The sequence below is a fragment of the Sminthopsis crassicaudata genome, chromosome 6 (genome assembly GCF_048593235.1).
Source record: "Sminthopsis crassicaudata isolate SCR6 chromosome 6, ASM4859323v1, whole genome shotgun sequence".
Lineage (NCBI taxonomy): Eukaryota > Metazoa > Chordata > Mammalia > Dasyuromorphia > Dasyuridae > Sminthopsis > Sminthopsis crassicaudata.
In genome coordinates, this window is record NC_133622.1 from 2,035,580 (window position 1) to 2,056,559 (window position 20,980).

At 37.6% G+C, this 20,980-nt stretch overlaps 1 protein-coding gene across 6 annotated transcripts in view; it reads right to left on the bottom strand.

Annotated features, from left to right (window-relative positions):
• The window catches only part of STK32B (serine/threonine kinase 32B), a 351,540-nt gene that overhangs the window by 238,088 nt on the left and 92,472 nt on the right, over positions 1-20,980 (bottom strand). For all 6 annotated transcript variants that reach the window (XM_074276564.1, XM_074276563.1, XM_074276565.1 and 3 more), the window contains one exon: positions 15,563-15,618. Coding sequence is in view for 2 of the 6 variants with exons in the window: in XM_074276560.1 (XP_074132661.1) it covers positions 15,563-15,618 (56 nt within the window). In the remaining 4 variants the exon portion in view is untranslated. The remainder of the gene's footprint in view (positions 1-15,562; positions 15,619-20,980) is intronic.

Here is a 20,980-nt window from a genome sequence, read left to right on the forward strand (position 1 = left end):
TCTGAGGATTCTTTTAAATTTTATCTTTCTCTTTAAATTGTGATCTTGAAAAACAAAACTTTTTTGCCTTTCTTTGCGTCTTAGCACTTAGCACAGCACCTGACATTTAGGAGACATTTGTTAACAGATGAGGAAATTGAGGCTTGGAGAAGATGTCTTGTCTCCATTCAAAAGATTCAAATTTTCCCATGAACATCTTTTGCACCACTAAGTGGTTTCTTATCAAAACTGGATGGTCTGGGGATGGTACAGTGGATAGAACACCAGCTCTAAAGTCAGGAGAATCTGAATTCAAATCTGATTTTAGATACTTAACACTTCCTAGCTGGCAAGTCACTTAACTCCAATTACATGTGGAAAAAAACAAAACTGGATGGTTTCCAGTAGAAATAACATTAAATAAAATGCATTATCCTTTGCATTGCCACTGGACTCTAAAAATGTGAAAGCTTAAGCAAGTCACTTAACCTCTGTCTATTTGTTTCCTCAAGTGTAAAATGAGAATAATGGCAGCATGTACTTGAGGATGAAAGGGGATAAAATTTGAAAAAAAAATTTGCCAGTCTTCAAGTGCTGCATAAATGCATACTTGTAACTATCTTGTAATTTGTTTCTCTCATTGGAATATTCACTTCTTGAGCTGCAAAAGTATATTACATTTATACTTGTATCCCCAGCATGGATTCCTGTGCTTTACACATAAGCCTTGAAAGAACTTGGCCAAGAAGTCTCTCAGGGTATCTCCAAGAGTAAATAAGATCACAGATGCAAAGATCTCTACAACTTTAAATAAACCATAAATGTAAATGATGGTGATTGCTTCAGCATGAGTCCCACTTCATTTAAATATTAACTTCCTTGGATAAAAACAAAAGTCCACTAGCATGTTTACAAACAGACCAAATGGAGGAATTAGAGCCATGGAACCCTCAAGAACATGGTATTTCTGGAGACTTCAACAGATACTTAACATGCACCTGCTGGGTTAAGTCCCAGGGGAAAAAAGAACCACTATTTACTTTCAAGTTTAAACCTTATAGTAATTATTAGTGCTTTTGCCCTCTTGATTAAGAATCACATTCATACCCACCATTTCTATAACACTTTAAGTGCAAAGTACTTTCCAAATATTATTTCATTGTTACTTTGCATTTATATAATAGAGGCCTAATGTCATAGTGGATAGAGAAAGTATTTCACGAGGAAGATCTGGGACCAGAGCCAGCCCCTAACATATATTGGCTAATAATTCAAACTCACAGAGCTCCAGGGATCTGTCCAGGACTAAACATGGCAGAGAAGGTGCTGAATCTAAATTGGCAAAAGTGAGAGTAAGTGAGTAAGGCTCATCAAAAGTCCTTCTCTTCCATCAAAACCAGTTTGGGGAAGCCACGCACCTTGCATGTAGTCGCAATGACTTCCTAGAATATAGCTTTCAAATAGGCTGGCCAGATCAGTGACATAAACAACAGGGTAAGAAATGGAAGCTATCAGTTGTAGGCTCTGTTTTAAAACTAATTTGTATAACTTGTCTCAGGTCTAGGTTCTATGTAATATCAAAATATAGTGTGAAGGTTTAGAGGGGAATGGAAAGCACACTGGAATAAGAATTCAGATGAATCAACTTTGAAGCCCTAGTCAGCTACTCATGTGACCCTAAACAAATGATTTAACCTATTCTGTCCCAATTTGTTCACTTTTAAAATGGAAAAGTTGGGCAAAATTATCTCTAAGTACCCTTCCAAATCTGCTAATCAATAGAAATATTCATCAATGCCACATGATAAACACATGGATGACACAAATACCTAGATTATTCTGACATTAAAAAGGAGATTTAAAAAACTGACAGAAAAATGGGTAAATGGGTAAAAATCTTTACCCATGGATTATCATATCCACTTTATACACATCAAACAGACTCAGAGAGCTGTTAGGATTACTGGGTGAGAACTCAGGTTTTCTGGACGGTTACAAGGTGAGAACTCAGGTTGACTTGATAGAGGGGGCAAGCTCATTGGCTGGGGTGGTTCTTCCCAGAAGCCCTTGCATTATCCCACGCCCATTCTCTGGGAGAATAAAAGAGAGAGCACTGGGCGCAGAGAGCAGATCGGCCTGGAGAAGGATAAGAGCTGGAGGAGATTCAGAGCCAGGATTCAAGAAGAAAGACTCTGAATTGCATCAGGCCTGACGGGGCTCTCTGCAGGAAGGGAAGTCACTTCTAAGGACAAGAGTTAACAGCAACTGCCTGGAGACAACGGTTCGTTACAGGAAGAAGAATCTGTCGGAGAGATTTGAGTAGACACAACAGATCTCTTCCCAGAGAGCGATCAAGCAGCTTCTGGAGACGACAGCTCGTTACAATTGGCGTCCACACGTGGGGCAAGGACTTTTACTTATCCTGACAAGAGGAGCTAGACCAGACCTTCGCAATTTGGCGCCCGAACAGGGACAGACACAGTCCTGATTCCAGTGGAAAAGCTTCCAATCTAGATCTCAGTCTCTCTGACCCAGAACCGTGAGTAACGAGGAAACTTTGTTAAAGATTAAGTGAGCGTGCTAATAGATAAATAAGGAACTTAACTTGTTAAGGGCTAAACCAGGAATCTCTTATAGCTGAAATGGGGCAGATGTTAGCTATATTCAATCCCTGGACCTCAGCCGACTCAACCTCAGCCCCAGACGCAACCTCAGCTCCATTCAGGAGTGGTACTATAGAGAGTATAATCAAGATAATTGAGGAGCAGAGTTTACTTGTAACCTGGGTACAGATTGCTAAACTCTTGGCTGCATTAAGACGTACATCCCCTTGGTTCTTAGAGGAAGAAAAGATAGATGTAGATAAATGGAAGCTAGTGGGATATGAAATGAAAGAATTTCAAGCAAAAAATGGGCCTCGTTCAATTTCTGTAGAAGTATTTTATATCTACAACATAGTTCAATTAGCCTTAAACTATCAAGCAAGTTGTAGGAGAAGGAAAAGTTCTAAAAATGAACAGAGGAGGAAGTGTGAGGAAAAAAGGAAAGATCAAGATCTTTCCCTAGAGCAAGAGGATTTAAATGAGGAATTATGGTATGATTCTCTTGAAGAAGCTTCAACCCTGCCTAGAGAACAGATTATTGACAGGCCCACATCAACCCCAACTTCAGAGATGGAGGAAGAAAGAGGGGAAGAGGCAGAAACACAAACAGAATTGCCTGTGAAGCAGCCTAAGCCTATGACAAGATTAGAAAAAGCACTGGTTAAAGCTAAGAGAGAAGGACAGGATATAAGTGATTTTATACATGCATATCCTGTGATTGAAAATACTGACTCTGTAGGTAAAAAAAGGAGAAGATATGCACCTTTAGATTTGAATAAAATTAAGGATTTGAAAAAAGGTTGTACCCTTTATGGGGCTACATCAGCTTATGTCAAAATGTTACTAGATGGTTTGTCTTATGAAGTCCTAACCCCGAATGATTGGAAATCCATAGCAAGGACATGTCTGGAACCTGGAGAAAATTTATTATGGCTTGCGGAATTTCATGAATTATGTAAAATTCAAGTCAGATGCAATTTGGAAATAGGAGTTAACACACAATTCACTTTTGAGCACTTAGCTGGTGAAGGTCAGTATGGAGAGAATTCGGAACAGATTCATTATACCATGACAATATATGAACAAATTGCTAAGGCTGCAATAAAAGCTTGGGGTGTCCTTCCTGGACAGAAAGATCGTGGAGAGGCTTTCACTAAAATACAGCAAGGTCCCAATGAACCTTTTGCAGATTTTGTGGGACGTTTGCAAACTGCTGTCAAAAGAACTATTGGAGAAAATGCAGCTACAGAAATTATGACCAGACATCTGGCTAAGGAAAATGCCAATGAGATTTGCAAAAGAATTATATGGGGATTAGACAAAGATGCTCCTTTAGAGGAGATCATAAGACGCTGTGCTACAGTGGGAACAAATGCTTTTTACACTCAGACAATGATGAATGTGGAAAGACAGGGTCCCTCCTGGCAAGGGCCTTCTAGAGAAACTCGGCGATGTTTTCAATGTGGAAAAATTGGACATCTAAGAGCTCAGTGTAGGTATGGAGATACAGTGAGAAGACAGGGTGAGAGAAGACCTAAAACCCCATGTCCAAAATGCAACAGAGGACTCCATTGGGCATCAGAGTGTAGAATAATTCAGGGAAATGGGATGAGGGGCCCAGGTCCAGAGCCCCAGGCAAAAAAGACTTGGGGCATGATGGCAGCTGATGTTACACCTAAAGAGCCTTTAGAAGGCCAGGACTCTGATTTAATCAATCAGCAGAGAAGCAATCACATGGCAGAAAGGGATTACCTGATAAGTCAGTCAAAAGGCAATCAGATTGCAAAAATGGATTACACTTGGGGAGAATACAGGCCTTTTAAACCAACAGGGCTGTGCCCAGTGCAAACAACTCCAATGTAATTGTCAGATGATGAGAAGAGATTTAGAAAGTGGTAAATAGAAGAAAATTAGGTAGGTTAACTGCCTGGGAGAGAGGGTTTGCTTGTATTTTAACAGACAGAAGAAAACAGATGAAGAAGGAAATAGATGGGTGGCAACAAGCACCTGGAGAGAGATAGAAAAAGAGAAAGACCTCAAAATAAAGGAGAAGATCTAAGAAACATCTTACACCGAAAGAGCATGGCTAATAAAAAGACTGTTAAAGAACTTTAAAACCAGCAGGAATCATTGGACTTCCTCACACAAGATGAGACTAATGGACAATGGACTTATGGACATTTATAAATTTTCAATTTATGATTATTTGATTATGTTATTTGTCATATACTTCTAGCATGTATTATGTTACTATGTTACTATATGCTTATGTAATTTATGTAATTATCTGTAATACTTCCCATATTGATGGATTTATGTTTCAAGGTCATGACTGTCCTATGTTCTAAATCAAAAGAAAGGGGGAGATGTTAGGATTACTGGGTGAGAACTCAGGTTTTCTGGACGGTTACAAGGTGAGAACTCAGGTTGACTTGATAGAGGGGGCAAGCTCATTGGCTGGGGTGGTTCTTCCCAGAAGCCCTTGCATTATCCCACGCCCATTCTCTGGGAGAATAAAAGAGAGAGCACTGGGCGCAGAGAGCAGATCGGCCTGGAGAAGGATAAGAGCTGGAGGAGATTCAGAGCCAGGATTCAAGAAGAAAGACTCTGAATTGCATCAGGCCTGACGGGGCTCTCTGCAGGAAGGGAAGTCACTTCTAAGGACAAGAGTTAACAGCAACTGCCTGGAGACAACGGTTCGTTACAGGAAGAAGAATCTGTCGGAGAGATTTGAGTAGACACAACAGATCTCTTCCCAGAGAGCGATCAAGCAGCTTCTGGAGACGACAGCTCGTTACAGAGAGCTTTAGTATTTTCAAGGTCCCATGACTTCTAAGGTGAAGAGAAAATCTGGCTCCGAGTTCAGTGCTTCCTCTCCGCTCCCCCACATACTATACTACTTCTAAAAGAAAATAAAAGCAATAGGAACAAAATGAGAGGCCAATGACTTCAGAGTCAAGCTTCCTACATTCTCATCTTCATCCAATACGTTCTAGCTGTACAAATGAAAGCAAGATACTTGACTTGTATGAGTCTCATTTTTATCATTTATAAAATGAGGATAATGCTCCTTTTCACTGCCTTCATAACTGCAAAAAGAGCTCAAAGGATTTCAAAAGAGTGTTAGATAATTAGTTCTTTAATGGCAGAATCTACTTTTTCACTTTATCTTTATAAACCTGGTAACCAGCACAATGCCTTACAAATAGTGTTTAATAAATCCTTGTTGGGTATTCACCCAACCATTTCCTAATGAGAAGGTAAAAATAGGCCTTTCAGAATTCATATTTGCTCTTTCTGATAACCAAGATCATTGCTTTTGTTCAAAAAGTCAGAATTTTTTTCTTGAAGTCTTAACAAGCTCAGGATATGAAACTTGCCTAAGGCATAAGGTAAAAGAAAAAAAAATCATTAAAATTGAGAGGACTATTTTCTTCATTCTATTCCAACCAAGATCAACATGGAGATAATAACTACAGTCCAAAATTACTGATCAATGTGAAATGAAATGCATTTAATTGTATTGCATTTAACAAGAACAAAACCAAAAGGAGATATTAGAATATTCAATAACTATATTGCCCATTACCACTCCTTGTACATTTTAGATATGTGTTGGTGCCATCAAAATGTCTTCTTAAATATGACACTTCTAAAAACATCACACTTGGCTTTTCAGGTCAACTAGAGCTTAATTTAATTATTTGGCTTAACTTAAACTATTGTCCTGAAAGGTACTGTCCTAGGTACTGAAGATACAAATTCAGACTATAAAGGATCCCAGACCTCAATTAGTTTGTTCTCCTTCTTGAGATTATGTTCCTAGAACTTTTTATGTTTATTTTATTTCTTAACAATGGTATCTACTCAAATGTCAAATCAATAGCAATAATTACAAAACATTTCCCCCAACACCAATAGCATACTCTCCCCCAAATATCCTGAGCCCAAGACAAGGTATGACGCTAAAGCACAATGGCAGTAAGACACTTACAGCTTTGAAACTAAAGGGTCTCAATGCCCTTTCTTTCTAAGGAGGTTCTCAACAATTTAGGGGGATCGTCTCCTGGTATGGGATCTCTGATAAATCAGTTGCTCACCTGGGTATGGCATGGTAATTGACTGGATAAACCAATTTGTTCCCAGGTTAGGTCAAGGAAGTCAAAGTGCCTAGGCTGTTCAACTACTGGATGGACTGAACATCTTCTAAACCTTGATTTCTGGGCTGGGCTGAGCAGTCCACTGTGTCGACTCTTCTCAGGATATACTGAATCTCTAATTTATTAATCAAGGGTAAAATAAGCAGAAGCAAGAGAAAAATGTATATGGCAAAATATCATCTGATAGTTTTAAGAACAATTTCAGATAACTAAATCATTTTGATTATTATAAATGCCCAAATCAATGGAAAAATACATACAAAGGAAGATACTATCTGCATCTAGAGAACATACAAGCACACACATATATTCCTGTGTGATGTTAGCCATTTCTAAGGTGGAGAAGAGAAGAAAGAAAAAAGTAGGGGAAAAGTTACATTATATATCAGTATATATTTAAAAGGAATAGCAGTTTATACATAGTAGATTTGCAGTTTCACATGCAATCATCTTTTTCCCCCTTATTCTACTATATTATGGAAATGCTAGTTTTATTTCTTAAATTTAGAATAAGGTAAATAAAAATTTTAAAAATCATTAAATGATATACTGAATCTGTTGAAAGGATCATTCCACTTATCTTGCTCCCCAATGGGCAGCTGCAGCTTTTTTCCATCTTTCGCCACTGGCTTGGATCGGTAGTATTGAACTGTCTCTTCATCTAGAGTGTTATCATACTCTTTTCAGCTAAAGTGCTGCAGAGCTCTTTCAACTAGGGTAACAATACTTAGTTTAAGATCAGCAGGAATTGATTTCCTCTGATTCCCTTAGAATCTCAGCTCCTTCAGGCAAAAGGCGGTAAAAGCCTTCCCTCTCCTCATTCCAAGGGCTCAGGAGGTGTTTTTTTTTTAATTTTTCAAAGTAAAAATGCAAGAAATGAGTGCTGGGTTCCCAGGGCAGTCAACAATAAGTTATTTAACTTAAAATGTAACTGAATTAGTGTAAGAAGTATCCTGATCCTATAGTCTTTCTTGATCACAAGCTTTAAGGCCTTCTGAACCCAAAGGGGCAAGAAGACAAAGGTGGGATGTAGGATTTGGGGAAAGGTTTCAATAGCAATGCAACAGGAGTAAATTCTATAAAAATGTATTGAGTAGCTTTTAGATGTAAAGTCCTACGTTAAGTGCTAGTAAGTAAAAAAAGATGGAAAATAATAAAGTGCCCATACTGAGGCTCATTGGAAATGGTTTGGAATTCATTTATTCAATAATCCATAGTCTACTAGGATTAGTAGCTCTGCTCTAAGGCCAATAAGATAAGAGCAAAGAACACTACCAGAAGAAAGTCTGAGAAGGGAAAATGTCACTTTCAGCAAAAAGAAGAACTAATAATAAGAAAGGGCTTGATAGTCAAGAGGCAAAGTCTCCAAAAGCAGATGATTTAAAGGCACATAAGATAGCAAAGCCTGTGTCCTCTAATATGTAACAGATGGGGCCACAGGCTTCTGAGCATCATGTACAAGGTAGAGAAACCAATGTAAAGGCTCACAATATCATTTATGTTTATTTTTTTAAATAAGTTTTCCTGATTCCTTTTTATATCAGATGTTTCTGAAATTGTCTCTTTTCTCTTAATTTAAAATTGAGCCCTCTCCTATTCTTTAATTTTAATTTATGGGATAAAACAAGCATTTCTATAATTTCATAAATAAAAAAAGATATTTGTATATAAATTGTAAATCTACTATGCACAAATTGTTATTCCTTTAAAATGTACAAAATCATCATATAAATTTCTTTTTTTCTTCCCTCCTTTCTCCATTCTAGAAATGCACTATTATACCCAAATAAGTTTTTCTTTTCATATATATATATATATATATATATATATATATATGTATATATATATATATATATATATATAATATGTTATATATTATATATATATATATTTAATTCAAGTCTTTCCACGTTTTTCTTTTATGAAAATAAACATAATAACCTTGCATTTGACAAGTGTACTTCTCTATTGGAAATCTTTCAGTTTTCTCTATTTTCTCCATTTCTCACTAATTTTAGTCAACAAATGCCTCTAATACCATATCATTGTAATGACAAATTTATAGAGCCTTAGGCCTTGGAATCAAGGATCCTAATTCTGATATTTATGTATTCCATGATCTTAGACAATTCATTCGTATGAATGAGCCTCAATTTGGTGATAGTGGGGTTCAGTCAGTCGACTCCATTTGTGATCCTGTGGACTATCCATGGGATTATCTTGACAAGGATAATGGAGTGATTTGCCATTTCCTTCTCCAGGGACAAATAGAATTTAAGTGACTTATTTGCACTCACCCAGCTAGTAAGTAACTGAGGCTAGACTTGAACTCAGGACTTGACTTCAGGTTCAGTGCTTTGAATCTCAGTTTACTTATTTGTAAAGTGGCATTAGAGTGCCATTCTGCCTTCCTTACAAGATTAGAATAAGGAAAATTCATCATAAGTTTTAAAATGGGATCAGATTATGAAGCATTTTTTATGCTAAACAATATAGTAAAAGTTGAACTCCAGAGTGTAGAGTTTAAGCCCAATAACTAAGATGCTCCCATTTTCATCAGATTTCTTCATTTTTAAAATAGTGCTAGTAAATGCCTGCACTACAAACGTCACCAGATTGTTGAGGTGATCAAAATAGATAATGTTTTAAGGGGCTTTATAAAACTCTTGTACATATATTCACATGTTGTTATTGTTGTCATTAACTAAATGTCAGTCAATATAATTTAATGGATTATTACAAAAAAGGAAAATATACTTCATAACTAATTATCTTGCAAAGAAAATGTGTTTCAAAAAATGCCATACAAGAAATATTAAATAATCAGGAAGAGAAAGTATTAGAATCAAGCAAAATTAAAAAAATTTTCTGCAGAATACCAGATTTTAGATAAAACTTGAACAGAAGATAGGACAAAAGGAAGCACCTTCTCTGCAATTTACAATCTAGAAGAGTGACCTAGAGCACTGAAATTTTAAGTGGCTTTCCTGAGATCCCAGAGTCAGTACGCGTCAGGATTTGAAGTCATGTCTCCTTGACCTCTAGGACAACTTCTTGCTTCCCACACCATAATGCTTTCTTCCATATATAAATAAGGAACTGGGGGCTCAGGGATGAAAGTCAGTCGCCTAAGCTTCAGTTACTGGCAGATCCCAACTTAAAATTGAGAGGCCACATGATAAACCAAGGGCAAGTGTGTCTTCATAGAAAAAGTCTCATCATCACAAGTCTGGTACTGGATGAGGATTCTCCTGACTATGTTTTCCTATGAAACATAGAATGACATCAATTTATAAATTAAGTCAGAAGACAAACAAAAGTTATTATTAAGTAGAAAGGGAGCTTGCAGATTTTCCTCCATGAGACAAATAAAATAGTAAACAATGTTTAGTTGTTAACTAACACACAATGATGGTGTGCCCAAAGATAACAAGAAACCTCATTTCATGAGGTGATTGGTTATTCTTACTTCTTTGTGCTAATAAATGATCATGATAACATAAAAATATCAAAATCTGTTTCAGAAGATGATGTAGAGATTTTGCAAAAAAATTGATAAGATTTGCTAAATCAAGTCAGCATAACTTGATATGCAATGACTTCATTTCAAAGGTAAATGATGAGTAGGATGACAATATACATTTTGGAAAACTAAAGTCCAGGATTAAGAAATGAAAAAAGGCAGAGTTTTATATTTGACTCAGATATCTCACATTTATGCATCATACTTTTTAAGTGAGAAGATGATTGAAATGGCAAAAATTCAAATGAAATCAATAATATAAAATTGATTATATTTTAATACCCATCAAAGGAAACACTCTCCATGTTATGAGTTTTCTCAGCCTTTTGTATTTTTATGAATTTATTGTGTTTTGATTTAAATCACAGTTTTTGAATGCAATTTTAGAATGGAAAGCACACTGGATTTAGAAGCAGGTTTGAGTTTAAGAACTGGTTCTATCACTTACTATGTGATTGCATTCAAGGCCTATAGCCAATCTGAGACTCAATTTCCTTTTAAATAATAGAGATTTTAATATTCACTACCTATCTCATAGCATTGTTATGATCAGAATGCTTTGGATGCTTCAAAGCCTCAGGCCAATGTGAGCTCTTCCCATTCCTCTATTATAAGCCCTTTTTGGACAGGGATCATGTGTTATTTACTTCAGATCTTCCCCAGTCCTTGGCAGAATGCTTTGCTCATAGTCAATACTAAATGGAGTCTTATCAAACAAATGAATGAATGCATTGAGCAAGAAGACTTAAGATTAAAAGTGAGCTCAACTACTTCCTAGTTCTGCATTTGAGGAAAGCCACTCCTCTTTGGGTCTCAGTTTCCCAACTCAGAGAGCTGGACTCGATATTGGATTTTCCATCCTATAGCTCTATTTTTCAGACATGTTTTCTATCGGATGGAAAGATATATAGAAAACTAACTCATTCCTTTGAACTTACAACACATTGTTCCTAAGAGTAAAAAATCTCAGTGGAGAAAATAGGGTGGCAAAATTTCCATTTCTGAATGATACCACAGGAACATATGTCATGAAAAGTCCTGAAATCTGCCAAGAACCCATTTAGCAATATTCCAGATGTGGCTGAAATCAGAATAGCACAGATTGTTCAGAGAATTTAGATACAAATTACTTAATTAATTCATTCATTAGATACAGAAACCCTACCTGATCCATTGCTGTTCCTATGATTGTGAGCTAGACCACAAATAAGACTGTGTTTCACAAATTCTCTCTCTCTCCGTCCCTCTCCCTCTCTCTCCCTCCCTCCCTCCCTCCCCCCGCTCTCTCTCTCTCTCTCTCTCTCTCTCCATTATATATATGTATATATATATATATGTGTGTGTGTGTGTGTGTGTGTGTGTGCATGTATTATGTATGTAATACATACATATTTTCTTTTTTTCTATTTCCTGTGTTGATATTAGCCTAGTTACTTAAGATTCTCAATGTTTGAGTTTCTTTTTTTGCTAAAACTAAAATCCTCAGCATGTTAAATTTCTTAATGCTAAATTTGTGAATGTTAAAAAGTCAAAAGTGACTCTCTGAACACATGAATTTTAGCTATGGAAGTGATAAGTCCCCTCATTTTACAGATGAGGAAACTGAGGTACAGAAAGATTAGATTGAAAGTTTTGTACAATAGATATAATGTCATTTTGATACATTGAAATCATCTAAGAAACATTTCTTGAATTGAATTGCCTGAGATCATTCTGGTAAAGTCTAATAACTATTGATGCTATTGATGCTAACCTATTGATGCTAACACAGTACTCATCTTTTCTGTACTATAAGCCAGGAGAGTGTGTCAAGGATGTTAGAAGATGTTGAAGATTCTAACAAAAAGGATCAAGGTCACAGTGAGCTTAAAGGAATACTAGAATACTATGTATATCCTAAAATATTAAATCTGGAAAGACTTTGTTCAGCTCCTTACCTAATGTGAGAATCTTCTCTATGGCTATTCTTCTTAAAGAAGAGCAAACCAGATATTGTGCAAAGGGGCTGACTTCCTACAGCTTACTTCTGACAGCAAGCCAGTGCCTGCTGACCATGGCATCTCTTGGCTAATTAAAGTACTTACTGTGTTTCTGTCAAGGAGGAATCAGATACCCTCAATGCTGCTGCTTCTTACAACAGAAAATGACAGGTAGGGAATGCCATCAAATGTTAGAAAACACAGCTCAAATCTGGAATTATGCCCAAAAAGTTATCAAACTGTGCATACCCTTTGACCCAGCAGCGCTACTACTGGGATTATATCCCAAAGAAATACTAAAGAGCGGAAAGAGACATATATGTGCCAAAATGTTTGTGGCAGCTCTTTTTGTTGTAGCTAGAAACTGGAGGATGAATGGATGTCCATCAGTTGGAGAATGGTTGGGTAAATTGTGGTATATGAAGGTTATGGAATATTATTGCTCGGTAAGAAATGACCAGCAGGAGGAATATAGAGAGGCCTGGAGAGACTTACATCAACTGATGCTGAGTGAAATGAGCAGAACCAGAAGATCACTGTACACTTCAACAACAATGCTGTATGAGGATGTATTCTGATGGAAGTGGAAATCTTCAACATAAAGAAGATCCAACTCACTTCCAGTTGATCAATGATGGACAGAGGTAGCTGCACCCAGAGAAGAAACACTGGGAGGGGAATGAAAATTGTTAGCACTAATATCTGTCTGCCCAGGTTGCATGTACCTTCGGATTCTAATGTTTATTGTGCAAAAAGAAAGTGATATTCGCACACATGTATTGTACCTAGACTATATTGTAACACATGTAAAATGTATGGTATTGCCTGTCGTCGGGGGGAGGGAATAGAGGGAGGGGGGGTAAATTGGAAAAATGAATACAAGGGATAATATTATAAAATATATATATATATATATAATAAAAAAAAAGAATTAAAAAAAAAAAAAAGAAAACACAGCTCATACGTGGCCATCAAATTGATTTCACAAATAATTCCTTATTCCTTGTGTTAATTTCTTAGAATTCTGCGAGATCATCTCAAGCAGCCTCGTTTGTTTGATGATATAACTGATCAAAGAGTCTAAATTAAATAAAAAGAACTTTAGGGGTAAAATTCGGAGAAGGAAGGCAGCTTATCCTACCAGGGGAAGTCTATCATTACAGTCCTGGTGTAAGAAATTGTAGTACTTCACATATATTCAATAACATTCTGTTGATTGAGTTCATCTTAAACATATCATTTTTAGAATGCTTTTTATGACCGTATGATGTATTCGGAAGAAAAATAGGAATCCTTTATATAAATCAGTAGTAATAGTTCCTCACAGAGGGGGGTGGTTTTTTATTCTATTTGGCAGACAAGAAAGACATTCTGACATTGTAACTACCAAGCGAGATTTGGACTTGGGAAAGGCTGGGGTCATGTTGTGTTTATTATCAAGTGGGATAATATTTGTAAAGAACTTAACATGGTATCTGGCATGTAAGAGGTGTGATATAAAAAATGTGCGCCCTTCTTCCTATCCCCCAGCACAAACTGGATGGATAATCCTGGGAACTCCATTTAAATTTTCAGAGATCCCAGACAGCTCTCTAAGACTGTATCTCTCTATCACAAAACAACTTTGGATCAATAGGAAAAGGAACTCCCTACATGGATAAGCTCATGGGCAAAAGAAAAAAGAAAGAAAATAGCTACATCTCTGAAATGACTGAAAAACAAATAATGGATCTGGTAAAAGCCATAATACATGGCATTAATTCACACATGAATTTTCACAGAGTGCAAAATTTAAATAGGTAAAAATAACTTTATCCTTCTTTCAGAATGATAATGGGAGGACTGAAGAAGAAATGTAGTGGGATGAGAAGCAGACAAGACTACGTTGTGAAATACTGGACTCTGTTCTCAGGGGAAGCATTTTGATTGGGAAACCATAGAAAAGGTTCCCACATTGGGTAAGGAGCTGAACAAAGTCCCTCCAGATCTAATGTTGTAAGAGTTTTATAATATTCCAGTATTTTTCCCTTGATTAAACAATAATAATTCACATTACCATGGATTTTAGCAGCTTACAAAGCATTTTCTTCACAATTTGATGAGATAAATGCTGTAAGAATGATTATACCAACTTCACAGATGAGTAAACTGAGACTCTGAAAGAACTTATGTGATTGAAAGTCTAGTAGTATTAAGTTTCAGAGCCAGTACATCAACCCAGGTTTCCTAAGTCCAAGTTCAGAAGCTTTCTCCAATGACCATCACATACTGCTTCATGAATAGATCATGCAATCAGATGATTCTGTGTGTGCTTTGGGTATTTCCAAGGACAAAACATGAAGTTCACTCAATATTCAGTGTTGTCACATGGTTTTAAATTGCTATTTGTTACTGAAGGTGAGAGCCCTGCCACATATCAGTTTTATGATTTTAGTTCTATTTACAATTAAAGAAATATTTGAGCATCATGAGGGTTTTTAAAATCAGAAAAAAATCAGGCACTTTATTCAAATGCACACAATTGAAAAGTGATTGAGCTGTTTTACTCAGTTCCTTAGGTTGCACACATTTATTTCATTCCATAAGGACCCATACTTTCATTCTATAAAAAAAAAAAATTCTTAGCAAGTACCAAGAGAGCTGGCTAAATGGTAAGCTCCATGAAGGCTCCCTGAGGCTAGGAGATAGGCTTTTTGTTGTAAACTTTGTACAATAAGTGGTTGTTGAGTTAAAATTGAATTGAGTTTGAGCTTCCCCAAGTGTCTAACAATTTTTAATGTATTATAGATGCTGAATTATTGGGTGGAACCTTTGGGGACAAAATACCAGCATTTCCATCTTTAATTATGATGATTCCCTTCTATCTTCACCATTGTCTCCCCCCCCCCCCCGTAATTCTTCTTGAATTTCACTGGAGAACAGAGATCCCAGATCTATTTTCCAAATAAGCTGATTCATACAAAGCCAGATTTTACATGCTATTTTTTTTTATCTGATGATTGCTTGAGTTGTTTTTGCTTTTTTTTTCCTTTTCTGTGTTTAGTCCTTTATGGAAGAAATTCCATTAGCAATCTCAAATTATCACATAAAGAATCCACTTTTAGCCAATCCCACTGCAATAATTTAATTGTGGGAACAAAGTTATACAACATCCAGAGGAAACCATTCAGATCTGCCTTTCTGATCCAAAACAGCAAAATCAGCTCCCTTTGTCTAGTGGAAAATTCTCAGACCACATCAGTCAACACCCACAAATGCCTATGACTGCAGCCCAATGGGCCATTCGGTTGAATTGCCACAAAAATCCATGCTTCTTACCTTTCCAAAGCTCCCCTTGCCAATGGCCCGCAATATTTGAAAATGGTCAAAATTAACTGCAAGAGAAGACAGACAAATGAAATTACACATCAGAATTGTCAAGCCCTTTCTCATTTCTTGGCAGATCCAACTTCCTTATCGCTAAGACTTAATGGCATTCCCTCTAAATAGCATCTCCTAACTGGCATTGGACTCAACAGCAAAGTAAACTCATTTTTTAAAACGACTAGTTTGCCCTTAGTGATCTTATTGTTAAGGTACTTATCAGTCTATTATAGTTTCTCTTCACTTCATATACTTGGCAATTTAACCACAGAAGTGCGAGAATAAAACTATTTCTAAACATGTCCAAATCAAACTATTCATTCCAAACTTGCAGGTTTTCTAGAAAAAAAAAACAGAAACATTTTCATTTTTTGCTATTCCATAGATGACAAACAGCAATAAATACAAAGAACAAAAAGCAGATAGTATACAAAAGGATAAATTTCTCCAATTTAGCTTAAATGTGTAGTAAATATAATATAATAACAGTTGCTTTGGTGCCGTTTGTGACGTTCCTATCATTAGGCTTTTTTGTTCACCACCCCCTCCAAATTCTCCTCTCAAAATTAAAAAAAGCATAACTTACAGCAAGAACCATTATGGAACAAAACAAATCCCTACATTGGCCATGTCCAAAAATATACATCTCACCCTGAAATTCTCCTCTATTATCCCTGTGTTGGAAAATGAAAAGCACGAGTCATCACTGATCCACTGGAGTCACTGTTACTCATTGACTTTATAGGTGGGCAGCTAGAGGGCTAGAGCATTGGGCTGGGAATTAGGAAAACCTCTTTCTGCGTGCAGATCGGAGCTCAGGCATTTATTAGCTGTATGACCCTGAGGAAGTCATAGAACCCTGCTTGCCTCAGTTCCTAATCTGTAAAATGAGCTGAAGAAGGAAATGGCAAAGCACTCGAGTATCTGCCAAGAAAATCCCAAATGGGGTCATGAAGAATCAGATGTGATTGAGTCACCACAAAAGGATTTAAAGTTGCTTTCCACTTTCCCATTGTGGTCATTGTATAAATCATCTCCTGGTTCTTCTCACTTCCCGTTTCAGAGTTCTTTCCAGCTTTCTCTAAACGTCTCCTCCATCATTTCTGACAGCACAGACTATTCCATTATTTTCAAATACCGTAATTTGTTCAGCCATTCTCCATCTGGAGGGTGTCCCCTTAGTAAATCTTTGAGCAAAAACTTCCCAACAGCATTCCCTTCTTCTGTCAACAATTCACCACAGTGATGAACTCTGCATATGCTATTTATTAAAGTTACTGGAGCCAATTTGCCTATTATAAAGCCCAAAAAGTAGAGAACACTCTTAGCTGGAGGGATTGGCAGAAGCTCTGAGAAGAGCTGGACCTGAGCATTAGCACTAGAGGGAGAAAAGGTTTCTGAAATGAGATGAGCAAGCGCACTACAGGCAAATGGGAGGACTGTGTAGCCTCTAACTACGCTGAAAAGAGCTGGCACTTTACTCTGGGGGCTGACATCCAAGTTGGCAGGGAGGTGATGCAGGGATAGGGCACTAGGGCTGAAGTCAAGAAAACCTGAGTTCCAATCCAGCCTCAGACATTTACTAGCTGTGGAATACTGGGCAAGTTACTCAAATACTATCTGCCTCAACTTCCTTATCTGTAAACTGAGAATAATAGCATTTATCTCACAGAAATAAGAATATCAAATGAAATAATTTATAAAGTGCTTAGTGCCAAGTCTGGTACACAGTAAGCACTTAATGAATGCTTGTTTCCCTTCCCTTCCCACAATCCCTGTACCAGCCTACCATCTGTGCCCTTATGTAGAGGTTTAAAGGGAAAGGAAGAAGTCCTGAGAGATGGGAGGTATGAGGTCTTAAGCCAGCAGAGATCTGGGGAGGGGACCTGATGAACACCCCCCTTTTTCACCCAAACTTGGATTTGATCTGTTTCCAGTGGCCTAGTTATAGGTCAAATGCCCTTTGGGAAACCAGGGAGGGAGGAAAGAGCAGCTCAGTGCTGGTGGGAGGCTAGTGCTGTAGAGAAATAACTGATCGAAGACAGGAAGGTGGGTTTCAATGAGATCGTGAAAGACTTTATAGATGGGGTTGATATTTTGGCCTATAAGTCAAACTTATTTTGAGTTTTCAACACCAATATAGATTGCATTCAGAAGCCCAGCTGGAAGCTGTGTGTGCCCAAGGAGGGCACCCCCACACCCCAGGGAGTTCCAACTCGGGCCTGACAAAATATTTACTTAGAAAAACCTGTCTTCTGCACTCACTGGGTGAACTCCTTTCATGGAAAGAAGTTTAGTAGTTTTTTTTTCCTCTTAAACATTCATCACAGGGAGATACACACAGTGAGAAAGGCATTTGAGGAGCTGCCATCTGGAAAAGCAAAAGAACAGCTTTCCTCTTTACACTTCTGTTCAAGGGCATAATCGGAGGTTATTTTTAATTTTAGGTTATATTTAAGTGCTATTGGCAACACAAAATTGTGTAGATTTTATCTGTGACTCCGTCATCATCATCAAATACATTGATTTCTATTTAATACAATATCCATGTACTAAGAGAAATAAGACATTTGTAGATAGATAAAATGTTTATTAAATATGTGCACCAGGAAGACAACTGTAAGTAGGCAACACAGCCCCTCCTCTCAAGGAGGTTACATTCTAATGGAGGAAGACAACGTGTGAAGGTGAGCTAGAAATTGGGAAGAGGAAAGGAGAGAAGGGAAAGGAGGTAGATGAAGGAAAGAAGGAATCTAGTGAGTATGTACAGGAAGGAATGAGTTAAAGTACGACTGAGATCCTTCCAGCATGTGGTACCAGGGAGGGGAACACCAGCCAGGAGAGGAAGACCTCAGGGAGGAGGTTTCTCCAGGTTGGCAAAACAGAAAGAGACATGGAGAAGAGATCCACAAAATCCAAGCGTGGAGCATGATGGGAATCCTTCCCCAAATGGAGGTGTAGGAGGAGAATTAGGAGAGGAGAGACTGCTATGGGCAAAGCACTAGGTGAGCCCTAAGAGCAAGGTCTAGACTTGAAATGAACATATAAGAGTGAAAATTAAAATTGTTGCTTGGATGGAATGAAGGGATCCATGTCAAAACATGACAAGGGGAAAGGGTTTCTAGGGCGGAGATCTGAATGCCAGACTGCATTTGGTCTTTTTCTGCAAGTAGAATGTAAGCTCCTTGAGAGTAAGAAATGTCTTTATATTTATCTTTATATCTTCAGTACATAACATAGTGCTTTGTAATGTAAATCTAGCAGCTATATAATCTATTCTATGTGGAACTCCTTTTTCTCCGACTTTATAGAAACCCATCTGGACATTTCAATATATTCTGAACTGTTGGGCTATTTAAGTATTTCAGGTGCTAGTTTTATTTCCACTCAATTATTTAACCTTGGTAAATGTGGTCATCCTTCTATCCCTCACAAAAACCAAAACCCCTTTGACTTTCTGAGTTTCCCCTTTCTTGCCACACACTGCTATTATTACCCATACTATTCTTCCTTTTGTCTATTATCCCCAAATTTCTTTCTTAGAACATACTACATCTATAATATTCCATCCTGGAAATTTCTAGTCTTGCTAATTAGTGTATCCCCTGGAGAGGAGAGAAAAGGGTATCCAGAAAGATCCATGTATTCCTGTTGGGTGGGATAACCCGAGGCTTTCCACACTAAACAGGAGAAGGAAACAAAATCCTGGTATAATCTGGATGATAGGTCAGGAGACCGCTTATTCAATAGATAATTTCTTCCCTCGAGCCTTCTGATATCACCTAAAGATCATCTCACTTAAGCCTGGAAGATCTAACATCTCCTAGATATCTGCCTATAAGACAGTTATATCTCGTTCCCTTTCCCCTTGTATGTGTCCTTGAACCCTTGGATACACCAGGTGAGGCTGCAAGCTTTCCTTGGCATCAGTTAGTCAGTAGCATTTTATTTAGCATTTTCTGTACGACAGATAGTAAAGTAAGCCCTGAAATATAAATGCAAGCAAAAAGACAGTATCGGGTAATTGGGCTGATAGCTGTGGATGGGCTGCATGATTCCTGGAATAGCAAATGGCCTCCCTCCTGGTAACGTTCTATGCAGATTATAAAATAAAGTGCTCTTCTCCAGATCCATTAGAAGGTCAATGCAGGAGAGAGATGAGAAGACCTGGTTAGTATATAACTATCATATGTTCTCTGGAGCAGAGAAACTGTGCAAAATAAACAACCACTTGGCTGAAACCTTAGGTTACCCCTTTCAAACTGCTTTCCTTGATCCTGTCAGGGCCGATGCCATTTTCAGTACTATCCAAATCTTATTTCCATGGATAAAGTAGAACTCTCCATTAGGAGAGGCTTTTTAGGAGTGCAAATTACCTCCCACCTTTCTGGCTTTACTAAGACCCAGGTCCAGGTCCAACTTTAGTACCTGGAAACCCACCAGAAGACCCTTTGCACCTCTTGCCCCACTCAGAGTCTATTCTAGGACCAAGAATACAATGCCACCTCTTGATTTCACTCCAAGAGGCTTATTTATTCCTGTCTTTTGTGAAACAAAACTTAGGCAGTGTCTAACAGTCTAATCACATGCATTCGTCAATGGACTTCTCTCTAAAAGCTGATATTCTTTTTAGATTCACTCTTCAATGGTCCTATTCTTGCCCGATCCCAGTGATTCTGAATCCACATGCAATCTCTGATTTCCATCCTCAAATGGCTGTTCCTTTATTGTTATCAACCTCTATCCTACCCCCAAAATGTCCAACTCCAGATCTATCCATTCCTTCCATGGTCCCTCTAGAATACCTAAGGAATTAACTAATTTCCTTTCATCGTAAGTTTTTCCCTTTCTCAAACTTCTTTCTTGTTTCTTACTGAAACCTTACATGGCTTTCCAATGCTAGCTATACATCTTCTCTTCACTGTTTCCTCTCCCTCCAACTCAACAGTCATGGCAGAGCAGATGAAACACTCCCTAAGCCCATTGTCACTTCGAGATTCAGCCTCTAGCACCAGCTTTCAGTAACCTCTCATTCTTTAAAGTTCATACAATTGACATTTGAAATCATCAAATTCTGATGACTATTATGCATCACCCCTCAAAATAGCCTGCATTTTTCAGGGACTTTAGGTCCTGGATTATTGTTATTGCTTTCCTTCTCGTCTACTTCCTGTGTATTAGGGGGCCTTCAACAGACAGCATGATGTTTATTCAACCATCCTAATCTTTTCCTCAGTCTTTTCAATCCCCATGACTCACTCCTCGCTTCCATCTCGGTTACACACAGAAATGCCCATAGGTCTTTCTATTATCCTCAAGTGTTCCATTATCTGCAAACTCCAAAATATCCTTATCTTTTCATAAGCTTTTATC